At 45.5% G+C, this 19351-nt stretch overlaps 1 protein-coding gene across 1 annotated transcript in view; it reads right to left on the bottom strand.

Moving 5' to 3' along the window:
- The window catches only part of LOC146870299 (complement C4-B-like), a 332560-nt gene that overhangs the window by 123064 nt on the left and 190145 nt on the right, over positions 1-19351 (bottom strand). The window contains exons 22-24 of the mRNA XM_085642540.1: positions 17510-17669; positions 4312-4416; positions 1372-1540 (exon numbers count right to left, since the gene is read on the bottom strand). Of these exons, the coding sequence (XP_085498666.1) occupies positions 1372-1540; positions 4312-4416; positions 17510-17669 (434 nt within the window). The remainder of the gene's footprint in view (positions 1-1371; positions 1541-4311; positions 4417-17509; positions 17670-19351) is intronic.

Genomic DNA, 19351 nt, shown 5'->3' on the forward strand with positions numbered 1-19351 from the left:
AGACACGTCCTACTTACAATAAGTCAGTTTCAATATGGTTTTGACTAAACTTTCGTTATTACATAAGCTTGACATAGTCATTCTTCTCCCCAGAGAACAGACTCATGGAACAAAATCCCTTCAGATATGTTTTCTCAATATCATGAAATAGTGTTTAACTTAGTTTACACACATTCTATGATACAGAACATCCCCACCCACAGTTTGGAAGACAAGCTGTCATTTTACCCCAAAAACTATATATGTACCAGGTGCATCACTGACAGGGACAGATACTGTTTCAAGTAAGGCAAATATGCCTGACTACAACTTGATGTTTTCAATAAACATTTTCAGTTTATCAATGGAAGGCGGTCAGAAAAGATTCTCTCCCCTCAGAGAGTTCCGGGTGGGTGCTCCTTTCCCTCCGCGAGGGCGAGGAGTGATCTCTCTCTGTTTTCTTTCCCCAGTTTTCTCATTCATTGTGTAAGTCTGTCTGTGTAGATCACCAAAGAACCTTTGAACATTTTAATTTTTTTGGTTAAAATGTTCCTGCGATTGATGGACTCCTTCAATTTCCATGCCCTTCAGCTCATTGCAGGAAAGACTATGTTCCAGTAAGCCAGTTCCCTGTGAGGCTGCATACATGACACTGACTGCTTTCTACTTTGCCTGTCATTGGTGTCTGATGTTTGCAGATGAAGCTGGATTTCTTGTAGGTTTGAATAGGTAAGTGCTTTCTGACTGCTTATCAGACAAACCACAGGCTGCCCCTGGACACTGTTTAGACTGTTCTTCCTCTTTCTACCACCGGCTGTTGCTCAAAGTGGTCTGTACCTTTGTCCTGATGAAGACTCCCCAAACCATCTACCAGGGCCGAACACGTACATCACCGACAAATGACGGTTTTAGATTGAGCCCAGTGGAATAACTCCTATTCGAACAGGCAGGTGTGAACATCTTGTACAGTCGCAACACTAAGCACCACATACAGAACCTTTGCTGTGTATCTTTGTCTCATTTGAACTATTAAAACACACGAGCACTGCGCGGTCAGCTCACGTTTCGACAGTAGAACCTTTGCTGTCTACTATTGATAATGTGACTCTGTAAATGAACTTGTACATTTTGTGTATTTATAGAAGACTAAAAACTTCTATTTCTCAATATACTGCCATCATTACGCTTGTATCTATAAATGTATACAAATATGGAATGTTATATTAAAACATTATGCAATTACTATTATTGTCCTTGGGTGTTCTTTGGTTGAGTGTTTCTATTCTTAGGTCTTAGTCATTTGTAGGAAGCAAATGGTGTGTGCAATGTGGCCACTCTCTCATTCAGTCTCCCCTTATCTACTCACCACATTGGTGGCAGTGGGCTACTCACCCTTGGTCTTTGTGGCGAAGTCCATCAGGTAGCTGTGGGCCTCCTTCTTGGCGCTATCGCTGTCTGACACCAGAGTCAGGGCGTAGGCCGAGATGGCGACGGTGTAAGGATGCTGCAAGCTGGGCAGCTTCTGCTGGAGGTACTGGGCCACCCTCTCAATGCTCAGCCTCTGCAGAGGATGGAAAGAAGAGTGGGGCATAGTGTACGGTTGCGAAGCACCCATACTCGTACGCATAGTACAGAAGAAACTGGATGAGTTGTATCGGATGTAGGATGGAAAAACATAATCAAAGATCCATTTCCAGAGGAAGAGAATTAGATAAGAGAAAAAGCTAATGGAGAAAAGGCAGCTTCAGTGCTGCACCTTCATTGCACACATCATAGCAGATCAGGCTGCTGTGGGATCAGCAGCTGCCCTGGCAGTGCTACTGGGGGTCCAGTTCCGTCTACACAGGGATCCATCAGGGCCCCTATTCGCGCGCACAACATCAATGTCCGCCATCAGTCATACAAAAAGAACAACCTCCAGACATATCACACTAAAAGATACTAAGTAACAATAAACTTCCTCAAATTTAGTCTGGCAAAGGTCAAATAATTAATTACCAAGGATGCACTCTGAAATCACTCGTAAAATACTGTGGTTCTTCCGCTAGTACTCACGATGATGTTCATCTGGCTTCGCCCTCGGCATCTCTGAATTTAACAATGTAACAACTCACCCTCCTGCTCGAAGCCACAAATGTCATTCCACTTTGACCATTGTGGGCACTCGTTAAAGTATCCTGGGTCAGAAGGTGATTAAGCCCACTCTGATTGTGGCCAATCCAATACTCTAGAAAGGACTAAACACACGGCAGCAAGATGTGTGGCTGCTGCTTTTCAGTTGTCGCAACACTAACAAACCAAGCCAAGTACTTGCTGTCGCAGACACTCAAGATAACCCTCAAACTCCTCTGTATCAGACACAGCTCTACAGAGGCAGCCTACTGAACTTAGGACACAAATTCAAGAACTGCAGCCATAGATAGAAGAAAACCCAAAGCAATGTGACTGACATCTCACTTCTGCAAAGTAAAGACCAAAAATCAAGCCTTCCAAAGAAGAGCATCCACACCAGGCTGAAATGAATTCCTACTGTTCATCCACCACAGAGACACGCCGGCCGCTCCGTGGTGATTGTAGCGCACGGGGGAAACATCTAGGACTTCAGGTGAAGGTTTGTTTGGGCCACAATGAATGCCATCGTCAAGTTCCTGCCCCTTCTGCCATCAGTGCGCATTGGTTTCCAATGATCAGTTTAAAACTTGAAAACATCCGAGGAGGGGAATGGGTAGTTCCTTCGGGGGCTACAGCTACATAAGTGGCTCAGGGGTGTGAAAGGGTCTGATGGACAATCTAGGAGATGGAGCAATGATGGTCTCGCCTTTAGGGAATATGAGAAACTCTACAGCAGGCTGGTAACTCTCCAAAACTGGTAGGGCTTGGAAAGTGTCGGTCACATGTCAAATAATTTGTTTGAAGGGCGAGCGGGGTTGGAGAAATGTCAGCTCAGTGTCCGTCCGTTTCTGCGGCATAAGCATCATGCACTTGGCGCCACTGCTCGCTTTAAGTATCCATGCTTACAGAAGAGGGTAGAAGAGAAGGCGGAGCTTCGTGTTATGAAGGAGCGCACACAAATATAAGCCCCAAAGCACAGTCTAATTGAATATATGTAACTCTCCTACAGCTATTGACACTTCTGGCTGTCTCCTGGTCAGAGGTTTTTCCCAGTCATGCTTCTCCTCCCTGGTCTGGTGGCAAAACTGCTTCACAGCTTCATCCCCATGACTTTCTCTTCCCTGGTCCACCACAGCTCTGTATTTTGTTATTATTTGGGGACATATATGATAAGTGCTGCTGTTATCCTGACATTTCCGTGTATATTGATACTTTTTTCTATATATCCAACCCCATGTACTGCAGGTTTATATGCAATTAAAGGGCCTATTTCAACCAGTACAGAGACCAACCTCTCAGGTCCGCTTCCATTCTCCTCTAAATGCCACCCCTGAAGTCCAGAACAACGTAAGCGTCTGAACTGGGAGAGACCAATGAGTTGAGGATGGTTTGAACCCTAATAGGGGATGACAACTGTGTTTGATGTCACAGGTCATTAGGCGGCAGGCTTGACATTTTTGTGTTATGAGTCACTAATATTTATCTTGGGAATCACTCACTCTGGTACTGTCTCTCCTAGTGTGGATCAAAACCTGAACACCTGCCCTGCTTCTCCACTGCCCTCTGCACCTGCTGGAGAAGGTTGGGGTCTTTCCCTGTTTGGAGTTTCTCGAGATTCTTCGAGGTTCAGGCCTTGCTCTTTGTTGTGAAATTACACAATGTTTTCATTTCTGAGAGGTTAAAGAGAGGCAAGCAAACATCAGAGACCCTCAAAGTCAGGAGAACCCTGGGATATCTAATTGTGTGGACCCAGACTGCAGTGATCTGGTAGCAACTTGGCTGGTAGACCTGAACGCGGTCATGTCATGTGGACATGTCTAGTCCTGTACACAATGCATGGCACTCTTGCAAATGATGTGCTTGCCAGGTGGCAGCGTCAATTAACCAATCATCTCATGCTCAAGCTAGCGATCCGCACAGCCAATCTACAGGTGCCCTGCTGTACTTGAACCACATCAGCCTATCAGTGACCACCTCAGCAGCCATCTTGGCCGCCTCATGGACCCACCTCTCAGGCAGGGCCTCGCTGTTAGACAATGGAAAATGTTAGCGTCTTAACATTACTAGGAAGATAGAGAGTGGAGTAAAATACAGACAATGAAAGATGTCACACCTAGGAGCTAGACCGAGAAACAAGCACAGGCAAAACAGTGAGAGCACAGCATAGGTTGGGCAGAGGGAGTAGTTAGCCAGGCTAAAAGAGAGTGCGATGGTGCCTACCACTTTGCTCTTGTCTGGTCCTATGTGGACGTCCATCGTGTGGTGTAGAGCGATGGTCACAAATGCAGTGAGGGCCACCTCGCCTTCCAAGCCTCCCACGCCGCCCTGAAGCAAGTAAACAAGCCACTCAACATTGGATCTGGAGGAACAAATCTCAACACGGTGGCAGCCCAGAAGAGAGCAAAGTGTACAGAGGCTCTGATGCACAGTTCTGGGAGGGTGGGGCTTTAGGTGTACCCTTTCTTTAATCCTTTAGAGGTTGATACAAAATGAACGATCAATTTTGGCAGAGTAATGAATTTAAAATAGTGTAATTTTGAAGCTGTCATCTTCCACATCACAGAATGTAGTAGACCGCTTGTTACGAAGAACGGCAGCAGATCTCTAGATTGTGTTTCTTTAAAAAAACAGGGAGTAAACCCACAGCCAAGAGCTCTTATTATAACTTTGGAGCCCATCCGTGCCGCCGGATATGAGGTCCGGATAAAGAGCAACCCTTGATGAAGCCTGCACCAAGGTTGGTGGTGAGGGTTTTTCTTTTCTATAAGAGAAACACAATCTAGAGAGTGGAAATTGTTTCCCATCTGTAAAGCACTTTCTAACTATAGGCCCAGATTCTTAGGTCCGGATTGTTCATGCAATATCTTTAGATTCCTATATGGGAGGATACAATCTTTAGAGACCCCGTACATTATGGCTGTACTTCTTACACTTCTTATGATAAACAAGAACAGAGGAAATCCAAAAACAGCACCGCAGAGAGGCCAATTCAGAGACAGTGGCCAGTGTATCAGTGCACTGGTACAGGGGATGCATTGAAGAGTCCCTCATCCAGGCTTTGGTAAAAATGGAAGGGCTCAAGAGTGTTCCAAAAGCTGTGATGCTTAGAGTTTCAGATGTTATGTCGCGCACATACAGTGGAGTACAGTAGAACGGCCCACGATAAGGTAAACACTGACTGCTCTTTTTTAAGCACCTAACAGTGCACTGAACAATATGCATAGCAACCTGGTCATTACACCAAAATATAAAATTGCAGAATCAGAATTGATTAAAAGAAATAAAATACAATATGCAATTTTCATCAAAACGAAAAGAAAGAATGCCAAGCAAGAACCAGGAATCCTAACCTAAAGCACAGAATGTTCAAACAAAAATGTTCTCAACACTATTCTCAAACCAGAAAGTGCTGAAGAACGTCTGAGGGAGCCTTACGGAGGCAAGCAAACAAACTTGATAGGCAGAGTAAGATTTTAGAAAATAGAGATATTATGACTGGTGGGGAGCTTGCTACTTACGGGGCACATGCAGTCTCTGGAGATCCGAGGCTTGCAGAAAGGTAGGAGCTTCATGAGAAAAGCATGTGCGTTTGACTTGAATGTGAGGCTCGAAAGCCAACCACAGTGGGGATTTAAGTAACATTTCCACTGTCCTTAATAAACCAAGTGGCTGATGCTGTATACATTCTCAAAAATTATACCCTACCTCATATTTGAAGTGGCCATGTTGCGGTGCTCATTCTGGCCATCTCTTTGTCCGTATGCAAGCCAAAGAGGGAATTTCCTGAAAACGGATCGTTCAATATTCACTGTTGGGCCTCAACTTGACGGCAATGGAGGGTTTCACCTCGACGTTGAACACCGTAATGGCTGCGACAACAGAGAGCGATGCTTTGACTTTGGGCGATGAGTTGGTGCCAATTGAGATCGACTCCTCGACGTTGAGCTTGCCAGCTGTCTCGTCAACGGAGAGACTCTCACAGGCGATTTCTTTGTTGTTGGAGGCATTTTCGAAGCCAAGCCCTACGCCGAAGAACAGTCCGGGACCTTACTGTTGAAAGTCGACCTGGGTCTCTTCTTCTTGTGCCTCACTGGAGATCTGCCTCTGTGGATTTCTTCTTCTCTGAAAGGCCATAAAGCCGGATTCTTTCTCTCTCCTTGAGAGTGTGTCTTGAAAGATTCTTGCAGTGTTGGCAGGTTTTAGGATTATGACACTCAGGAAGGCGGAGGAAACAAACCGAATGGGAATCTGTTTTTGCCTTCTTTTGCCACAGGAGGGGCAAGAATCAAAAAGAGAAGGCATGGTCTGACAGAAAAAGGGAATTTTGTGCCAGAAAAAAGGTAACTCCTTACTTCAACAGACTTCCAGGGTCCTGACTGAAGGAGCTGGAAAAAACAACTGACCTAACTGTCACCCCTGAGTCATGGGGTCATGGCTGCCTTAAAGGCATGGTGCCAGTTTATGCTTGCAATTGCTTTCATTTTTTATGCTGTTGAGTTTTCAATGCAGCCTATAGGATAACAATGCCTGCAGTTTTGCAGGACAACTTTCTTCTGTCCATTAAAGAGAGTTCAATTGTCTTCTTGGCCTTCTGTTTTCTGTTTTCTCCAATCTATTGTTGCAAAAGCAGATTTCCAGAGCCTTTGTTTTTTCTTGGAGGCTGCACTGGTTTGTGAAAAAATAATATAAATAAATATATATAGCTGTATATTTATGTTTTCATATATAATTTTATATATGTTCCGGGGTACCTGTGCGTGGGCGGGAATATTCAGTGTGTATGGCTTTGATGAGGATCCTCTTGAAGAGAACTCCTTTGCGAAGCCCAAAACACAATTTTTAATACATATAAGTCAGCCCAGGGTAGGCCCTAAACAATGCAATGTATTTAAAAAGTTGGACATTAATTTTTAAGTTTTACATGTCCTGGTACTAAAAAACTCACAAATTAATTTTTCACTACTGTGAGGCCTACCTCTCCCTTAGAATAACATGTGTTACGTTATTACATTTAATAAATAATAACTTTTGCTTGGGAGCAAGTGGAAATATCATGTTTGGCGTCTAAAAGATGTATATTTAAAATCCTCTTTAATTGTAAAATCGGATTTTAGGTCACAATTTTGAACATGCTTCATTCTGAAAGACACATTGTTCTGAAATACCACAGAAGTTACACCACGGGAAGAAATCGATGTGTTTCACTTCATAAGACACGCCAGTCTGCCTGAGGTTAGGAATGATTCAAGTTTGTTTGAAGGCTGCAGTTTACAGACTACCATAAAGAGCAGAAACCTGCTTCAACATGTACAGAATAGTTGCACTTTTGAAGAAACCACTATAAACGGAACTCACTACGTGCTCCAGTAGTGTACAATAAGGAGGATGCACTGGCCAAGTCCCGGTACTGAGGAGAACCACAGAAATTACGTAAGGGTTCAAAACGTGTTGACCAAGCTGGTTGTGGGAAGATATTACCTGAACAGACTAGCAACAGTCAGGAAACACGGCAAATTGCCTGTTCTTGCACTACAGAATCCCAACTAGCTTACACTGGCAGGATGTATAACATGATTGAATTTTAAATGTAAATTCCGCCATGTGCTTTGTTCTTAGATTGAAGGACTGGTCTACTTCACAATTGTTTTGCCTTTTCAATTAAATGTTAATTTTTTCGTATGTTTAATTATCACTGTGAAATGTATATATGCAAAAAAGAGAAAAAGTTGCCCTTCTAAGAAAGACATGAATGTTTAAAATCGTTTTCAAACTAAAAAATGAGTGTGAAATAAATCACCAAGGCAACTATAATTGTAAATGTGGTTCTTATAGCGAAATATTATAATTTGACTAGAGCACCTAGGCACTGACATTGTTGATATTCCTTTATAAGAGAACCAGTCTGGGTGCTAGTAACAGGCCCAACCTCCCACTTTTACATCTTTGAAAAAGTTGGCATTTTTTCTTACCATTTTATGTCAGTAGCCCGTTTCCTTGATCACATGACTGACCAGGTGTAGTTGGTCTTTGTATATTCCTCTCAGACAGCCAAACAATAGAGGGACTAAGTGTTGGCAGGATGGGCCACCTTAGCCGGATAGGGGTAGAGCTGAGCAGAGACCCACTTGAACTTCAAAGACCCTGCCTCAGCACACACACAAAGAACTTCACACTAGCCTTTTGTGACTTTAGACCCAGTAGAGCCTGGGAAGTTAGGCAGGAAACTCCAGATATTTCTGTGGGGGAAAAGGTCCCTAAGGTTCTTCCAATTCAAAGCTAGCACTAGGTATAACAAGCATTTGCAATGTAATCGGTCTCGCTTTTGGGACCTTATATGTATTTAGCTATGCAGTACATTACCCTGGGTGCTGAAACATCTACAGTTCTTTAACATGGAGGGAAAGTAAAAACCAAACTGAGTGACACGCCAGGTATGGGAACACATGGAAAGAAATATTGCCTTTCAGTGGGAAATGGTAGTCCAAAGCTATGTTTTTAATATGAAATCAGGGCCTTCGGTGGTCATATCACTGAAAATACAAGATTTGAAAAACATATTATTGTCTACGTGTGCTTGTGGAAGACAATTTCTATGGACTGGAATTGTAGGAGAGTAGGATCTGCATCTTATGGTTACCCCCACTTTTTGCTGCTGTAACACTGTTTTTCGACTTTAGTCTGGCTGGGGCCCTGCTATTCAGGACCCCAGCCTAGCTGTTTCCTCTCTAAATTGGTACACCACAGATTGGATTCTCGGATGCTCTTATAAGTCCCTAGTATATGGTATTCTATGTACCCAGGGCATGGGTACCCCAGAGGCCTACCAGGGGCTGAAGCATGTATTATGCCACCCCTGGGAAGCCCTCCAAAATGACACAACATGTCTGTTACTGCAGCCTGGGTAAGGTGGTGCATGCACCCCTTACTGAGATATAGGTTCACTATATCTAACCTATCACTGCACATAGAAACCTATCAGTCACCCCTATGGCAGGCCTTATCAATCCTGAAGGCAGGGTGCTTGGTTATATGTGAGAGGGTGCCCAAGCATGAGCTGAGCTCCTCTGCAGCCTTCGGAATCTATCCTCCGGGGTTGTCAGTGGTGCAGCCTGACCATACACTCTTAAGTGCATTATAACCCAACGGTAAATGCTAACTTTGGACTGGCTGCACGGAAACATGTCATGTTTGGTGTCAAACACCTTGGAATCATACCCCCAGCCAAGTAACTGGTGTGGGAGTATGATCCCACCCTTCTAGAGGGAGAGACATGACAGCACCGGTATACCCGGTACCAACTTAGAAGAGCCCTGGCATCACAAAATGGATGCTGCAGCCACAGACACGAGTCTGGCCTCCTGCTGCTGACCGAAACTCCGGCAGGGGAGGCCTGGACAATAGGTTTCCTGTCACAGGGAGGTGTAACCACCTCCCAGACAGGCTTCAGTGTATTGGGGCCGGGTGGGAGCACTCCAAGAGTTCTTTGAAGTCTGCACTGGGGGCCCATTTGGTGTCCCTTTGCATAATCCAGTTCAAACCGGTCACAGGGGCTACCAGCCCCTGCTCTGGCACGAAACTGGGCAAAGGAAATGGGTGTAGCCACCCCTCTTTCCAAATCCTCCCATAGGTGGATCCCCTGAGTTAGTCCAACCCGCTCCTTGGGTATAAAGAAGGAACCTCTGTAACCAGAACTTTAGATATCCCTGGACGAAACTCTGAAGCTGAATCCTGGAACTTCGACGATCTGTTCAACGCCAGATGACTGAAGATTCTCCCTTAGAGTAAAGGAGTTACTCTCTGCATGGCAGGCACCAGAGAAGCATCTGTCCGGTCTGCATCTCCAAGGCTTCCGCTGGACGCCGAAGACTTTGCAACACCAGAGGTGGATTTCCAGACTTCCCAGAGGCCGAACCGAGTCCCCAGCAAAGCTGAGACCCGTAGCCCTCATGGGTACCGTGGAACTGGAACCCCTGGACACCGTGCACATTTGGAAGTGCATCAGCTTCTCTAGATCTCCTGAGGTTGTGCATTGGGTTACTTGTAGCCCAGACCCCGAGCAGAAAATCCACTGAAGATTGTTGGCCTAGTCACTCAGAGTGACCCGGGGGCCACCATTTTGTGATTCCTCTTGAGGTCCCTTCGCGATCCCTGGTCCGTCGCCTGGTGGGTCCCTGTGAAGATAACTCTGACTTCCTTTGGGCTTCTCTGGTTGCTCCAGTCGTGCCCTCACTTCTCCTTGCTGGGGGAGTCCCTCGAACCTTGCTGGTCCACACCAAAGCATTCTCCTTTCTGCGTGGGTTGCTGTTGCCAAGGCTTGTTGTGTCCAATCCGGGCACCGACACTGCAGCACTCGACATCCTTTGTGGGACAGCTCAAATCCAGCTCCTGGTTGTCCTCAACGCCTACTGGTCCTCGTGGCTGAAGAGTCAAGCTTCACCTTCTTCACCTGAAACACCCACCATCGATGGGCATTCATCTATTGTGCCACTGGTCACTGGCAAGTGTCCCAGACTCTGTCCCCTCTGCCTTCAGGTTCTTCACATCTCCAATCCAGGCTTGGATTTCTTCAGACACTTCGCATCTTCCCGGCAGCAGCACTTCTTTGCCAGCGTCCATTGAAAACGACGACCCGACCCAACACCATTTGACACCTATGCACCCGGCTTCCCTGGGTGAGGTAACTCGAGTACTCCGGTGCTCCTGTGGGTGTTGACCCTAGAACTGTCTAAGTCCAAGAGGGTTTGGTCCTAGTCCATCTCTAAGTGTCCTTTATCTTTAAGAATCTAACTGCGACTTTCCCCATATAAGCTAACGGGAGCTCGCAGCTTTGTTCTCACACTGCACACGGCCCTTGTGGGTCCCCTGTGTCACTACCTTGGGTAGTTCCTTGGGGTCCCAGCGATTCTACAGGCTCTAGGCCTTGTGTCTAGTTCAGTCGTGGTTCTTATACCACTATTTTAGTATATGGTTTGGCTCGCCCCTAGGGCCTAACGTGTATTTCGTGCTCCTTTACTATTTATTTGAAGTGTAACTTATGTGTTTTTGACTCTAGCCTCATGAAGAGACTAGAGGGGTGTGTTTAGTAATAAATACATATATTTTATATATATACCTGGTGTGGTTTCCTTTCATTTAGCCATTCAGGAGATTATAGACTGGTAAAACAAGCTGCTTTACATTCCTTCAAGACTTAGCCTGAAGGCTGCTCTCCATAGGTACCACTTGGATAGCTTTCAATAAAGGTTGTCTTTAACCTTTCATCAATAAGGGGTTGTTTGGACTGGTGCAAGGTGCCCACTATAACTAGTGGACAGCATATATCAGGCCAACTTCTCTCAGGAATATAGAAAATACTAAAGTGATTCTGGTATTTTACTGACCTCTGCTGGTTATTTTCAATCAAGAAGGCTAAATAGAGGCAGGTGCTAGAAAAATAAAAAAAGAAAGTCCCTAAGCAGAAAGCAATTCTGATGTTTTACTGACCTCTCCTGGTCGTTTTCTATCAAGACAGTTGAATAGAGGCAGTTGAACAAGCAGAAAGCAGTTCTGGTATTTTACAGACCTCTACTCAGGGCCGGACTGGGGCCCAAAACCGTCCCTGGCAAAGTGCTCGGCCGGCCCCCAGGGTGCTTGGGGGGTGCTGCCGAGCTGTTTGGCAAGGCCGGTATCGGCCGATTTTGTTACAGAGGCCGATATTGCAGCTATGCTGCAAAAAGTGGCCCCGTAACAAAAAAGGCCCACAGGGGCCCAAAATCGGCCCACGCCCTGGTGGCCCACGGGGGAAATACCCCGTGCCCGCTAAGGCCAGTCTGGCCCTGCCTCAACTGGTCGTTTTCCATCAAAACAGTTAAATAGGGGCAGTTGAACAGAAAAAAAGTCCCTTAGCGGAAGCAGACAAGTCCCAGGGCTGATCTCCAGAGCCCACAAAGTACAGACACATATAAGTATATACTAAAGTATATACAAGAGGTCTTGAATGCTCGACCTAAAAATAGGACCCACAGACTCACTCTTCAGTTCACTTCTGGGCCTGCGGAAGGACTCTCGAAGGACTACCCCGCTGTCCATGGCCTGGTGTGTACTTCAAAGGACTGACCTGCTGCACCAAAAGGACTGCCCTTCTGCCTGAAGCCTGCCTTGTGCCCTCAGAGGACTGCCCAGCTGCTTGACACCTGCTTTTCTGCTTGCACCCAGGACTACCAGAGTGACTTCTAGGGCCAGTTCGCTGGCCTCCTGATCTGAGACTCGGACAGAGAAAAGGCTCCAGCCATCTTGAACCCGCACCTGGAACCAGCCAGAATGAGTCCTGACCCTCCAAATGATACACCCCCTGACCTGGGCCCTTGGAAGTTGTGCTAAAGGTGCCAGGATTGCCCAAATCCAAAACTTTGGAGTTAAAAAGAATTCCTGTCAAAAAGAGGACTGAGAACCTGGACCCCGTGATAGTGCAGTCAGCTGCACCTTGCTCGTAGTACTTGCTGATAATTTGCTTATCTGCACAGATCAGAACTAGTTCTAGTTATTTTTTAGATGTATGTACTGCTTTTAAACTTGCATTTTAACTTTCTGCACTGTGTTGAATTTGATGTGTGGAGGGAGGTGGGAATCGAACCCTGAGTGGGAGGCAGCCGAGCTGATAATTAGAAACCGCCATATCCTTTGACGGTGTGGTCTAGTTGTTTCAACCTGGGGGTTATAAAACGGGACGCTGCGCGAGAGCGCTCAACCTCGTGATAGTGCAGTCAGCTACACCTTGCTCGTAGTACTAGCTGCTAATTTGCTTATTTGCACAGATCGGAACTAGTTCTAGTTTTTTTTTAGATTTATGTACTGCTTTTAAACTTGCATTTTAACTTTCTGCACTGTGTTGAATTTGATGTGTGGAGGGAGGCGGGAATCGAACTTTGAGTGGGAGGCAGCCAAGCTGATAGTTAGAAACCGCCATTTTCTTTGACGGTGTGGTATAGTTGTTTCAACCTGGGGATTATAAAACGGGACGCTGCGCAAGCGCACAGCAGGCGCGCCGCTGGTGTGCCTAAGACATGCCCGTCTGCGCCCGTCAGCATCCCGGAGGCAGCCGGTGCCGGAAATGCTGACGGTTTTCCACTAGATCACATAAATCACATAATTTACTGCAGAGCCACTTTTCCCTTCAGGCAGATGCAGGCTGCCTTGCCTGCAAACACTGCAATTAGGCGGCCTTTCCCCCTCACAGTGTGGACTGCAAAGAGAAGTCTAACACCGGCGCCCACTCAGACCAAAAGCACGGGGAAGGGAGTCAACTGAAGGCTTTCCTACTAAACACCCGGTAGGTAGAAAAAACATGAGTTTCAGCTCTTTGACCTTCTAATAGATTTAACGCTCGATATTATGTTTCCAACCGAAACATGGCTAAACAAAGGCTCTAATCCCACCACTGCTAGTGCGATCCCCCCTGGATACCAGATCCTAAGAAAGGATCGGCCAGGGGGCAGGGGCGGGGGATGGCCATAATCTTTAAGAACACTTTTACTTGCTCTTTACTGCCTACCGCGGAGATAGAGGGGGCCGAGAGCCTCGGCTTCCTTCTTGCCGTATCTGCCGTATCGGCCCTCCTGGGCTGGCTGGAAAGTTCACAAAGTCTATTAGTCACACTATCTACCCTATTGCTGCCAAATACAGTCACTGCTTGGTACTCGGGGATTTTAATATTCTTATGGACAAACCAGCGGAACTTGAGCCCATTAGGCTTAGCGAATCTCTGGGCATACTCAACCTGGCCCCTTATGTTCTCTTCCCTACCCATGAAAGGGGTCACACATTGGACCAGATATTTTCCACCGCCAGGATAGAAATGGACGCGCCCTTCCCCATAGTATGGACTGACCATTTTCTGCTTGGTTTTAGAGTCCGTAGGGAGTCAGGTAGCCCTCATTCCTATTGCAAGCCTCGCGCCAGCAGTTTTAGGCTGTTTCATCAGTTCACCTCGGAGGCGTTGGATTCTGCACTTTGCCTCCACTCTATCCCTCACAGCGGAAACCTCGAGAGTGATGTGCTCTCCTTGGAGAACTGGCAACAGCTCCGTTCGATGGAGCTTGCCCCTCCTTCCACTCGGGCAGCAAAAACTAGCAGAGCCTCTGCCCCATGGTTCACAGAGGCCCTTAGAAAGAGTAAAAGTGCTTGCAAATGCCTTGAGAGAGCGTGCCGGAATAACTTCAATCCCGCGGACGAAATCACCTACACACTGGTCCTGAAAGTCAACTACAGTACAGTCCGCGAAGAAAAGAAACTTTTTCTTTCCTCTAAAATCGAACAGGCCGGGAACAAAAGTAAAGAACTTTTTTAAATGGTAAAAGACTTCTCATCCCCTAATGTAATTGACAGCCCATACCAGTGATTGGACTAACCATCTGGCCCACTATTTTTATGACAAAATTAAAATCATCCAAGATTCTTTTGAGACGCAGCCCCTGGTGACGGTAGTAAACACGGGTCCACCCCTCGTGCTAACCCTAATATTGGTTTTTCCCTCATGCAGTTTCCTTCTATCACTTTGGATAAATCCCTCGAGATAATGAAAGCTCTAAACTCCAGTTCATCCTCCGACCCTTGTCCATCGAAAGTGCTGGCATCTATTGCTGAGGTGATTAACCAAGCCGACAACTTGGTCCTGAACACCTCCCTGTATGAGGGGCAAATGCCAGAGAGCTGGAAATACGCAAAAATGATCCTGCTTTTAAAAGAAACCCGCGGCAGATCCATTGGTAGCCGGTAATTACAGGCCAATATCATTGCTGCCTTTCTTCTCCAAGGTTTTGGAGGAATATGTAAATACAGTCACCACAGAATATGTGGAGGACAACCATTTACTTCACCCAAGTCAGTCGGGTTTGAGAGCAAACTTCTGTACCGAAACAGCCTTATTAGAAGTCTCTGAAACTATTAAAGCAACACTACACAAAGCTGGCAATGCGGTACTGGTATTGTTGGACCTTTCCACGGCCTTCGATACCATGCCCCACGACCGACTCCTGCGAAGACTCCAGAGGTGTGGCATCGATAGCACGGTACTCAGATGGTTCATCTCCTTTTTAGGTGGCCATCAGAAAACAATTTGGTCCCCTCCCTTTTTGGCTCCCATCCCCCCTATGAAAGTAGGGGTCCCACAGGGCTCGGTTTTGAGCCCGACACTTTTTAATGTGTTCATGGCCCCCCTTGCACTCCTAGCTGAGGAATACAGTGCTAAAATAGTATTCTACGCCGATGACATGCAATTGTTGTTCACCTGTGCTAAGGGTGCCGACTTTAGAGGCAGTGAGATAAACGCCTGCTTGACGAAGGTGTTTTCCTGGCTTATTCAAAACCAATTGAAGTGTATTCCGAAAAAGTCAGAGATTATTTTCTTCGTCTCTAATCCTGGTGAAGCATGGCGCCAATGGTGGCCACAGGATATGTCCCCCCCTGTAACCTCAGTAGCACCGTGAAGAACCTTGGGGTCAAGCTAGACACTGACCTGTCTATTAAGGCTCAGATTCAAACTGTGGCCTGCACCTGCTTTGGGCTATTGAAAATGTTAAAGAATTTTCTTCCCCTGCTCCCGGTCTCACACAGAAGGATGTAGTCCAGGCCCTCATTGTATCAAGGCTGGACTACATCAATGCCCTGTACCTGGGCCTCCCTGACTATCTACTAGGTCACTTGCAGATGGTTCAGAATGCGGTGGCCAGAGCTATTCTTATGGTTGGCCCCAGGGCGCGAATGACCCTCTACTTGGTCTATAAGGCCCTTCATAATACAGGGGCCCCTTACATCAGGAAAAAGATTCAGCACTATGTCCCACAATGGACTTTGAGGTCCTCAGTACAACTCCTGATGACCATTCCAAAGTTTTCCCTCTCCCGTATGGGTGGTTGATCCTTTCAAGTGGTGGCATCTCGGCCACGGAATAGCTTGCCCTTCTCTCTTAGACAGGTGCAGTATCTCCTCGCCTTTAGGAGGAAATTAAAAACCTGGCTATTCCAACATTAGATCTAGGCCTTGTTGTGCTTACTGTCTGTCTCGTGGTCTTTTCAGCGCCGGGACACTCATTACATTACATCACATTACATTACATTACAGAACCGAGAAGAGACTGAGACCAACCTGCTTGCTAATCCGCCCATGGTGCAGCACAAGCTGCCCTAACTTTGCGGAAGCTCCTGCTAAGTTCTTCCCCACAGAAGTAAATCCTGTTCAGCTGCTCCTCTTTGGAAGGATATCCAGCCTCCTGAAGCCCTCATCGCATACAGCCTGCAGCCTTGTATCGCTGGAGATTTTCGACTTGCAAATGGAAACAACTTCACTGCAACTTTGTCCAGCAGCTTCCCGGTGACAACACCTCCTTCTTGGACTCTGCCAACTGCCTTGCCCGCTAAACTTAAACTTTACCTTCTTAGACATTTTCCTTTGAAATTTCTTCTAAGTCTAAAGGTAAGCGTATACTGGGTGTATTCGAACCACACTTCATCGCGGTCTGCCATAACATTCGACTTTGCCATGGTATTGTGCGACTAGATGTCCGCAGCTGGCGCTTTGATCTTTTAGGCACTAGATTTTACTAAAAACATGTAGGGGCATCAGTGCCTGTACAGGAGCTTCTAAACGTTTTGTTTTACTGACAACTTTGAATGTTGCCTGCAGCATATTATCAATGGCTGGATGATGCTGGTTGCAGCGGTTGCTGTACAGCTACATAATATTCTATGTATGGCTGAGGGCAGCTATGGCCGAAGAATGCATTAGGTTATGTTTACCATCTCCCACTACAGCCTGAACAGGTTGGATACACTCAGGTCATAACAGCATTCCATGGATACAATGGATAATGCCATGGCATAGAGCATAGTAGAACTTTAGTAAAAATACAGAGCAGGCTGACTCTGTTCTTCATTATTTTATTGTCAATAGAATACCAGTGAGCTGGGTAAAAATAACAGCTAACAAAGTGTCAAGAGACACATCAGCCAAAATAAACCAATGAAATTAACTGAAATCAAGTGAAAGACTAGCACTGCACAGTGCTGTATTTTATTTCTGTTTGATTTTTTGTTCCACCTGTGGCCCATTGACATCAAAACACAGATAGGCAGACATGTTGGGGTAGCACATCTGCAGGTGGCAGGGACACTTTCTTCCATTGCAAGGATGCTGGTTCCAAGCACTTGTGCCTCAGAATTCTCTGCAGTGGGGACAATGGGGAGAGGGAAACCAGGGGACTATGGCCTTCCCTCATTGCATCAAGACACAGACAATCTTTAAACCTCCATCTTCCCAATGTATTCCTAGGTTAGGAGAAGCAAGAACAGCAACACCCTCTCAAGAAGGAGAAGCTTGTGTAGAGTAAACACATTATTTGGACCTTCTCCCTCTTCCTCCTGAGCCAGAACATGACCCTGATTACCTGCATCTCCCTGTGCCAGACCGGTGCTGGATCCCTGAAGGCCCCGCTATTCTCCTCCTGATGCTTCATCAGAAAGTCCACCGCTGTCAGGATGGTGCCATCATTCATATTAATGTGATCGCGACAAATGGAGAGTATCTTAGCAATGAAGGCAGTAAGCCTGAAAGAAAGAACAACATGAATGTCATGACATCAGGGTACAGAGTACAACCACAATAGAACCACCACTATGTCTCCCGATTCTTGCAACATGACAAGAGATGAGGATGAGGTATAAGGCCATTTTGTCAAATGAAATTAATGAAATGGTTGGTTATGGAATCTTTGTTGTCCCTTTGAACCGGAAAATAAATGATGCTCAAACTGATGGGTATTTTGAGGGTAATGGCTGATTTAATTGAGGGATAAATACAAAAGGTATACATTAATTTAAATGTAATATTGAATCAAAATTATAATTCAGGACAGTAATCAATCTCACAAACAAACATGACAATTTGGCTAGAAACTTACATTGAAATTTAGCAATATTGATCTAATACCCCTTACATCTAATGCTTGGCATTTACCTGAAGTAGTCGTCCGATTTGGTATTTCTATCAGTAGATTGCAGTCTAGATAAGTGGGTTTTAAAGTCACTAGTAATTATATTAAATCGTAGAGAACAAATCCTGGATTGAGACAACAAAGCTGACCAACTCCACTGGCAATGAATTCTTTGAAGAAGGTGGTAAATACATGTGTAGTATCTTGTATTTGTACTTATGCTTCTCCCCTGTTGCTTTATACCTAGATGCTCAGCCAGTGTGAATGTGATGCATGAAATGTTGGAGTAGTGATGATGAATGGAATGTTTGGGTGCCTGTGAGGTGAGGTGTGACAGTGGAGTATGGGCTGAGCAGCGGACAGGCTGCTCCTGGTGGGGCTGCTGTACATTGAATTTACCAAGCTACAACTAAGACTAAATAAACCTTCTTAAATTACACTTCGGCTACCTGATCTTCCTTATTCGAAAACAAAAATATTATTAATATTCAAAAATTCATCTGTTGTATTCAAAGGCATACATTTTTTCATGAAACTAGGGATAGTCATATACCCAGTTAAAAAAAACATATAGTTAGTTGCCCTCTCAGAGCTTTAAGTTTAAGTTTCTCAAAACCCATGCTGTCATTTATTGTCGCTGTTCATTATTCAATTTTACTTGCCAGCATATTCATATTTTTTCTAGAAACTATTTCTACCAAATCAGAATTACTAAGTTAGAAGCTTATTGGTAGAACAGTTCTATGACACAACAAGCAAAACGTATTTAGAAAAAGAACAATTTGTATCTTCCACAACCGAGAATGATGACTGAACTGTGGCTGAGACAGTGATGGACTTTGAACTGAGCCAATTGTGATGGCATGAAGCCAAACTAACGATTGATTTGGCATTGAACCAATGACGAGCCTGGGATTGAACCACTAATTAATGTGGGGATGAGAAATAATAGACTTTGGAACGATGGCCCAACATGTGAGTCGATGATGATGGGCCAGGGGCAAAACCAAAGATTGACTTGCCTGTCAGCTATTGATTGACCTGGTGCCGAACCTTGGAATGAGGAACAATGGGCATTGGACTGAACGAATTATGGCTTTGGAACTGATTCAGTGATGGACCTTGAACTGAGCCAGGAATGGACCAGCGAGTAATCAAATGTTGGACCTCTCAATGCGCTAATAATGGAGCAGGTGCCAATGAGAAATGATGGAAGGAGCCATTGGTGGACCTGAGACTGCTCCAATGATAATAGACCTGGGACTGAGGCAAGCATAATGCTCCTAGGAATGATTA

This window comes from Triturus cristatus, chromosome 1_1 (assembly GCF_964204655.1).
Source record: "Triturus cristatus chromosome 1_1, aTriCri1.1, whole genome shotgun sequence".
In the NCBI taxonomy this organism is placed as follows: Eukaryota; Metazoa; Chordata; class Amphibia; order Caudata; family Salamandridae; genus Triturus; species Triturus cristatus.